This window comes from Chrysochloris asiatica, unplaced genomic scaffold (assembly GCF_000296735.1).
Source record: "Chrysochloris asiatica unplaced genomic scaffold, ChrAsi1.0 scaffold00145, whole genome shotgun sequence".
In the NCBI taxonomy this organism is placed as follows: domain Eukaryota; kingdom Metazoa; phylum Chordata; class Mammalia; order Afrosoricida; family Chrysochloridae; genus Chrysochloris; species Chrysochloris asiatica.
This window is the reverse complement of record NW_006408663.1, coordinates 5239564-5248318: the sequence shown is the minus strand read 5'-3', so window position 1 is coordinate 5248318 and position 8755 is coordinate 5239564. Positions and strand designations below refer to the sequence as shown.

The 8755-nt window shown below is 33.9% G+C and overlaps 1 protein-coding gene across 4 annotated transcripts in view; it reads right to left on the bottom strand.

Annotated features, from left to right (window-relative positions):
• Positions 1-1966: 1966 nt before the first annotated feature.
• Positions 1967-8755, bottom strand: part of VCAN (versican) — a 131965-nt gene continuing 125176 nt past the window's right edge. For 2 of the 4 annotated variants that reach the window (XM_006870597.1, XM_006870598.1), the window contains 2 exons: positions 4077-4259; positions 3081-3934 (listed from right to left, as the gene is read on the bottom strand). In XM_006870597.1, coding sequence (XP_006870659.1) covers positions 3807-3934; positions 4077-4259 — 311 coding nt within the window. In that variant the 3' untranslated portion in view covers positions 3081-3806. Of the gene's footprint in view, positions 3935-4076; positions 4260-8755 lie in introns of all 4 variants that reach the window. The other 2 variants (XM_006870600.1, XM_006870599.1) reach the window with 2 other exon arrangements.

The window sequence follows — 8755 nt, the reverse complement described above, 5'->3', positions numbered from 1 at the left end:
GGCAGCATCAGTGGGCTCAAGTGTGGCAACAATTGTGATGTTGGCCTAGGACCGGGCAGTGTTTCGTTGTGTTGTTTACAGGGTTGCAGTGAGTCAGTAGTGACTCGACGGCACCTAACAACAACAACATAACTTTTAATGTTATGAAATATAAGAAATACATTTTCTAAGTTTTTGATATCATTGAGCCTTTAGAATATTTTTTGTATCTATTCTTTCCTCATATATTGTTTCTTTGGATACATTCATGCATACGTTATTCACAAAATCCACTCTGAATCTATTAATTTTTTCTGATGTAGACAACTACACACACCAGATGTCATTGAGTCAATCTCCACTCATGCCACTCATGGCAACACCATGTGTCAGAGTAGAATGTGTCCTCAGGGCTTTCAATGATTTTTTGGAAGCAGATTACCAAGTCTTTCTTTGGCAGTTCCTTTGGGTGTACTCAAACCTCCAGTCTTCAATTTGAAGCCAAGTACGTTGTTTGCACCAACAATGATCTCTGGAAAAATAGCTCAAGGCTAATCCAGTTCCTATTTCTTGTACTATATTGAAAATTAACTTAAGATCAGCAAAGTTTGACTTACTATAACATAAAATGCTCCCTCCCTTAAAAAGCTCTTACCTTTGTTACATCTCATCTACATTGGCCACATTTTCTTCAATAGCTTCCTCTGGCACATTCTTTCCTTTGACATGCCAGCTTGCCTTTAGAAATGGATGCAAAACCATCTCTTTCTGATTTTAAGTAGAACAAACCTCCTTAAACTTTTTATTCTGTCTCTTTCTCTGGGTAATGAAACATCCTAAAGATTCTTATTATTAGCATCTGACTCCACAAATATTTATTTGATGGATATATAAACATCTAGTAAGGGTGTCCTGTTATGGTCCTGTATGATATGTACTGGAATGCTAACTAAAAGGTCAGTGGTTCAAACCTACCAGATGTTCCTTGGAAACCTTATACGGGGTTTCTGTGAGTTGAAACTGACTCAATAACACTTAACAGTAGTAAGGGTGTATATATAGAAGTAATACAAATTCTTGCATACCCCTTGGGTTATTTCCATTTTAAACTCTGTGTAAAAGACATGAGAGATTACATACTAAAAGAAAAAGCTCAGGAAAGAAAATAATTTCTTCTACATCTATTTTGTCCAACTTTTTATATGTTTTTGACATTCTGAGGAAGAGACCTCAAAATAATCTTCAACGTAAGTTATCTTAAGATTATCTTCTATATAACTCTAGAACACAATGTGCTTATTTTTTTCCAGATTATCAATAAAGATATTGAAAAGAATGTTTCTAAAATAATTCCTGTGTGATGCACTGTGGGTAGAAACCTACCTGCTTACATCACTGAATCTCAGTACCTGGCACACAGCAAGAACTTAATACAATGTATAGAAAATGGAAAATACCTCATGGCTATCTGGGATGGGAACTTGATGCTTTTACATCTTCTGTCAACTAAGTATGTTCTTCTTGACAGTGATTTAATCTCCTAAATGTATACAAATCATTAGTTAATATATTTTTTTTCTTTCTTTCAGTATATCATTGAGTCTCTGAAGCCAGATTACAACTGCTCCCTACACAGTGGATATGTGGTCTTAGACAAACGACTTGAGTCCTTTCTGCCTGGTCTTTTTCTAGCAGACAGTAACAACACCTCTTTCATAGGCTTGTTCTGAGATAATGGAACAAGCATTCTACAAATATGAGCTACCACTTTATCTATTGTATGTGTATTTCATATTTGAGATTAATGCATAGGTATGGAGATGAAACCATTATCAGAATTACTACCTCAATTTTCCACTCCCCATCTTTCCACTAATACAAAATCATTTAATCTAAGCCAGCCATTTGTTTTCTATGGTGGAATCAGAGTGTAAAAATGTCAGTGCACATTTGTATTTGAAAGCTGTAAATAACCAGACCAGTCATAGTATAGTAAAAGAAGAATTTTAGGTTTCTTTGGTGAAACAAAAAGCAGATATAAAAGTTACAAAGATTTTAGATTTTCATTCACGCACACACACAAAAAAAAAAGTCATTCACATTTTACACTATACAAGTTATAACATAAATACAGGAAAGTATTATGTGCATCGTAATGGAAGAGGAAAAATATTAAAACCTTAATAGGTCAACACAGTGTTGTTGGCAATCTAGAACACTTAAAGGTGGGATTACATTTAATGCAGCAACTAAAGAAACTTGTTTAAAAACACTGTGTATGATTGTAGCTACTGCTGTTCCTTCTAAGCTCAAGGAGGTTCCTGAAGAAGAATCCAAGACTGAGCCAATCTGTTTGCTCTTCTTCTATTTGAATTTTATTTGTTATCTACCCTTCTCAAAATCACAGAAAGACTCCTAAAAGCCTTCTTTCCATTACAGATTTTTCTTCAAACATTAACTTAAGTGGATAATGATTCAAAGTCATCTTCAGCAGTTATTTTATTCAAATAAAGGGGAAAATGGAGTGGGAAGAGATAGGGAGGAAGTTCCACACAAGCTCCACTTACTGGGAAGAAATGTCACTACTATATCTATAAGCTCCTTGCTTAGACTGGGCAAACACCATTTGCTGAAAGCTACACACTGTACCACTCTTTTCATAACAAACACTTGATGTATCTACCCAACACATTATTCAATCAAGGACAGAGTACCTATATTATATGAATCCAAACTGTGTGAGGGAAGCATAAAGGCTAACACTGAAATACAACTAGCATACTATGTCAATTGTCATGTCTTGGAGAAAATAACATCCAATAAATTAAATCAGTATGGCTTACTTCATTTATTTATGTATGCTTCACAGCTGCAGCATTCATACATAAGCATTCAGAACTTTATAAAAGATTAAAATGGTTATATATACAATTTTTATTTTCTTTGCATGTGTTGTTGTTTTAACAATCCCCCGCCCTCCAGAGCCCTAGGTCTATATCCATTTGAAATGTATTGATCTGTAAACTTGTGAGTTAGTGTGGTGAAAGCCATTAAAAAGTCGACCTGGTTGAGTTAATAATTAGCACTTTGACCCCCTAAACAATGCTCTTGGCCATAGAAAAGTCCTCCATTCAGGCCTTTCTGGTAAGTGAAGAAAAAGGAATGCAGAAAGAATTCCATATTGCAGTCACTAGTTCCATCAGGAGCCCATTAGCCACGTTGCGTGGAAGCATACTGCACCTTTGGCTAAGATGGGTGCAGTGATCTACAAGACTGCATGTTGGTTAGTTGCCCAGAAAAAGCCGTCCTCAGTCTTGCTGAAGTATAAAGGGCAAGCGAAACAATTTCCAGCCTAAACAAACGACATAAAAGCAGCCGACCCAATGATTAAAGACCTCTAAGGCTCCATAATCATCATTAAATATGCCTGACCTCAGTGTGACGTTTTATTTTATGTACAGGATTAAAATCAACATTAAATCATCTTATTTACATTGCCGTCGGTGCTGAAATTGAGCTTTTTAAATAGTACAGTAGGCTGGAATACATTATAAAATGGTCTGCACCAGAGGCAAATAGAAAACTAAAGAAATTAGGTAGGCTGGAAATAGTTATTTTCTACCCTCATTTTCTTTCATTGTGTTTGCTCTCTTGTTGAATGTCAATACTTTCATTTAAAATGTTTGGGGAGCTCAGCAATCCAAAACGATTGGACGGTGATCCAAGAACTCCAAACAATTGATAATACTTCTCGAGGTGATAGGAAAGGCACAAGAAGTTAGGACTTTGGCTGAAATGATGAAAACACATGTTCGCCATTTTAGGGATCAGCGCCTCGACTCCTGCCACCTCCGGCTCCAACGATGCTCATGTTTTGATGAATTTAATGAACTGTCCTTTGATGATGAGGAATTTTTTAAGTATTTCTTAGAATAAGTCCTTTGGTATGCAGATGCTACATGGAAGGAAAGAAAGAAAGAAAGAAAACACAACAATATTACTTGCTCCATACCCTAAACTAATACCGTAGCCAGAAAACGAGGGCGTCTAGTAGTTTTTACGACACAGCTGTCCATTCTTTCTAAAGTACCACTTACGGTTCATGCAGGTAATTTTAGGCATAGCCCATCTTCCATTTCCTAGGCACCGGATGGTTGGAAGATGGCGCTGAATGAAACCATCTTTGCAGTGATATCTAATCAAGGAGTTGATTTCATAACGAGGCTTCATTTTTCCAAAGGTCTTGGCATTTTCTACAACAGGGGGCTGGCCGCAAGCAACTAAAGAAAAGCAAATTGGTTATTCCCAAATATTCCAAATATTTCAACTAGCATTAGTTTCTTTTCTCTTCCTCTTTTTAATCTAATAACACCAAATCAAGCACCGTCCTCAAAGGCAGCCATTTAGAAAGCAAGAAATGAGAACTTTTGATGAAAAAAATTAAATGTTAAGGCTCTGTGACTAGCTTGAATACCAAATTGTATCGCCTTCAGCTGTGTTTTTATTGACGGACCATAAGGATGAATGGTCATACATTCATCTATCCATTTGGCAGAGCTAATTTTTTTTTTAATCTAAAAATCATGTATCTTATGAAAGTCCTGCTGTAGGATAAACACTGGACTGCTAGGTCGGTTTGAACTGCAAGATCAGTGGCTCATGCTCACCAGTCATTCCTCAGAAACCCTGTACAGGGTCACTATGAGTCCCAAGAACCTCAACAACACTTAACATCTTGTGCCAGCATTTGGCCCTTTACTATTATCTTCATTACCCTTGCAAATGATTTATTACTCTCCTTCACTTATGACAAGAATGAATTTGTAACAATTAACTATTTCAGTAATTTCCCCAAAAAAACCCTTACAATCTACAAGAAGAGTATTTCAAAATATGAACATGTCCTCTCATGTATAAATAAAATTTCTCTAGTTTCATTTGTTTACTTGATCTTTTCAAGCTTCTGTATAAAGACACAGAGAAAGAGAGGGCATAGTATTTGTGCTTCTGTTTTATAATCTCCTTATAAATATATATCAAGAAAGAAAAAAATAGACATCAACACTTAAAAAAGGTAAAGCTTAGACTATTGAGTCACCACTTTAAAATTTACAATAAAAATTCTGAACATCAATCAATGTTTTTGTAAAGTGTCTTCAAATCGGTTCCAACTCAGCGACCCTGTATAGGGTTTCCATGGAGCGACTGGTGCATGTGAACAGCTGACCTTGCAGTTATCAGTCCAGTACTTAGCATCAGAAAAATAATACTTAAAAGAAAAAAAAAAAAGAAGTAAAAGAAACCTTGCTAATTTGAAATTCAAGAAACGAGGAAGACTGATTCAACAGAATTTCTGTTTACCAACCCCCTTTTATTCAATATGAGTGAACTTAACTGATGAATAAAAGTTGCCGTAATGATATACTTTTTAAAAAATTAACTTTTATTAAATGGATAGTGTTTGGATTTTCTTAAGCTTTCTTTTAATAAAACTAATGTAATTTCTTTAAATGGTAACTAATCTATTATTTACTTAAAAATTCTAACACTACAAGGTCTAAAAGACCATGCAATATTCTCTCATCAAATAAAGCAACTCTCCAATACAAGAATGGTTGCCAGAATCATGGATACCAAGAATTTGCATGTCAACATCCTAATATTATAAGTTTACAATGAATATTTTTATAAAGCTATTTATAGCCATATTCTTTTACAGTGGAAAATATAGGCTTAACGTAAAGATTAAGTTCTTCTAATTTTCTTCCCCATAACAAAACACTTTGGAATAAGTGGCCGTACTGCAAACAAAATCGTATCTAATGAAACAGACCAAATATATTTTTATCCACATAAGAAATTGTGACTCAGATAGATATAACTTAAAATAATAACATTGAAAAGTCATAGTGTCTATAAATGAGAAATTAAAAATATTTATGCATGTGAATGTTTGACCTTTGCAAATTCCCACCAGATAAACTAAGATTATTATAGTTATATCTCACTATCAATCATTAAATTACACTGTATCTATGGTTCAATGATAATCCCAATCTGGAGACCTGGCATACTTCTTTCATTATCATACAAAAAATCTTTACCAGAGCCCTTACACTAGCTGGTACATAATATGAGGAGACTTCAAGTTGATAATTCACTATAATGAATTCTGTGTTATGATGAACAAATTAGAAGGTTTTTTTTGTTGTGTGTGTAATTGTAAGGGAGAGTAATATATAGCTTTCCTTTAAAACTATTCAGTTATAAACACATATTATAAAGCTAAAATAGTTCAGTGAGTGTGGTAGTAATAGGGACCAGCAGAGAGACCAGAAATAATCCACACATAAATGTATATGTAACATGGCAAAACAGTGGGTCTTAGAAAATTGGGTATTCATTTTAGAAAAAAATAAACAATTGATTCCCTATATCAAAGAATACATGGAAACTCATTTCCAGATGGTAAAAACACATAAATAGGAAAACCTGCTCACTGAAAGGTTGGTAGCTCAAGCCCACTGGCCACTCCTTAGAAACCCTATAATACACAGAACAATAACATCACACAAGCTACAAAGTGAGAGAAGATATTTGCAACACACATACTTGTCAAGGGATTAGTAATGAGAATATATAAAGAATTCCTACAAAAAAATAAGTAAAAGGATTAAAAAAAAAAATAGTTGCCATCAAATAAATTCAGACTCATAGTGAGCCCAGATGCATCCGAGTAGTACTGTCTGTGCTCCATAATATTTTCAGTGGCTGTTTTTTCTTCTGAGGTGCCTCCGGGTGGATTAGAACCTCCAACCTTTTCATTAGCAGCTGAGATCCTTAACCATTTGTACCACCAGGGATCCAGTTAAAAGATAAACATGAATTTTGAAATTAAAAATTTTGTTAAAACTAAAAAGAGCTATAAATGATCTACAAGTATATGAAAAGATATTCAGGGAAAAGTAGTCAAGAAAACTCAAATACGATGATAAGAAATAATGTTTTATACCCCCCAGATTGGCAAAAATGTCAAAGTTCGATAATATCAAATGTTGGAGAAGATGTAGAGCCACAGGACCTCTTACACATTGCTGGTGGGAGTGCAAATTAGTACAACTCTCTAAGAAAACTGGACATTTTCTAGTATATTGATGTTCCAAATTGCCTATGACTCAACAACTTCACTTCTAGAAATACATCCTATAGAAATTTACCCAAATATACCAGAAACACGTTTAAGAAAGATCATAGAAACTGTTTGTCATAGCAAAAACACTGGAAATTACCCAAATTTCCACTTACAGGATAACTGATAAGTAAAACGTTACACAGTCATACAATGAATTATTATACAGAAGCAACAAAAAAGAAAAATGCAGCCGTATGTTATCAACATGGACAAATCTCACAAACATAATGCTGAATAACAATAACAAAAACACAAGACACAGAATACCAAGAGTGTAATTCCACTTGTAAAAATATAAAAAACATAAAAAATTAAACAGTTTATTATTTAAGGATATATTTATGTGTAACAATACCAAAGGGAAAAAAACTAGGGAATGAAGTCATTATTGCTGGTAGGAATTGGGATTTGAATGGAGGGAATGGAAGGAACACACAGGATGTTGCAAAGATGTGTGAATAGTATTAATTTTTAAAAAACAAGTATATCATTCATTTATATTGTAATTTTTACAAATATTTAATATAGATTTAATATATAAATCTGAGTGTTTAAAAGTATTTAGAAGATCTGAAATGAGAACAAAGAATTATGATTCACAAAAGTTTATAGGGATTTAAAGATTAGTCAGAATAGTGATTAGCAAAACACATAAATAAACATCAGACGCTACAGAGATAAAAATGCGGGAATACTTTTGTTTTTTCTTTAATGCTTTTTTCCAGCATCTTATCAAATACTTTCCTCACTGGGAATGTAAACTATAATGCTATTTTTTGTATGAATCCTTTTTGGCTATAGAGAAGTGGTTTTCAATCAGCAGCAATTTTGCCCCCTACTGCATTTGGCTTGGCTAGAAAGATTTTTATGTTGTCATCACTGATTGGGGGTCATCTAGTGGATAAATGGAAGGATGCTGCTAAAGATTCTACAATGCACAGGACAGCCACCCGTAACAAAGAATTATCTGGCCCAACATGTCAATAGTGCTGCTCTCGAGAAACTGTAATATAAGAAAAAATAACATAGGAGATACATAAATTATTTAGATTATAGAATAGAACGCTTGTCTCCAAGGAGTATTTGGAGAACTAAGAAGGCAAATATGACATCTAAATAAAGGTAAGCAGTTGATTAAAGACTTCTTACACTAGAAAAAGGCAAAATAGCAAATACTAGTTATTTGTACAAGTCACATCACAGAAATGCTGAAGCAATGCACATATTTGGGAAGACTTGTCATAGAGAGAGGATGTTGAGAAAAGGTTCTATTTTCAAAGAGAGAACAAGAGCATAAAGTAGTCATTGACAGCAGTGGAGATTCGCTGAGAAAGAGCTTTGTGTGTCTCAGTGTTCCCTTACTTCTAACAGAATTTCCTATTATTGATATTTAAGAATTTCTTAAACTGTTCTTATTTTTATTTTTATATTCAAAGACAAATAAATCAAGTGGATTTTATATATTGTATTTGTACCTTTTACCCTTACTTGAAGTATATAAAAAAGTCTGAGCTAGGAACAAAATGTAACTAGAATTTTAACATCATAATCAATTGCAAACAGGTTGAAATATTATTGACTTTC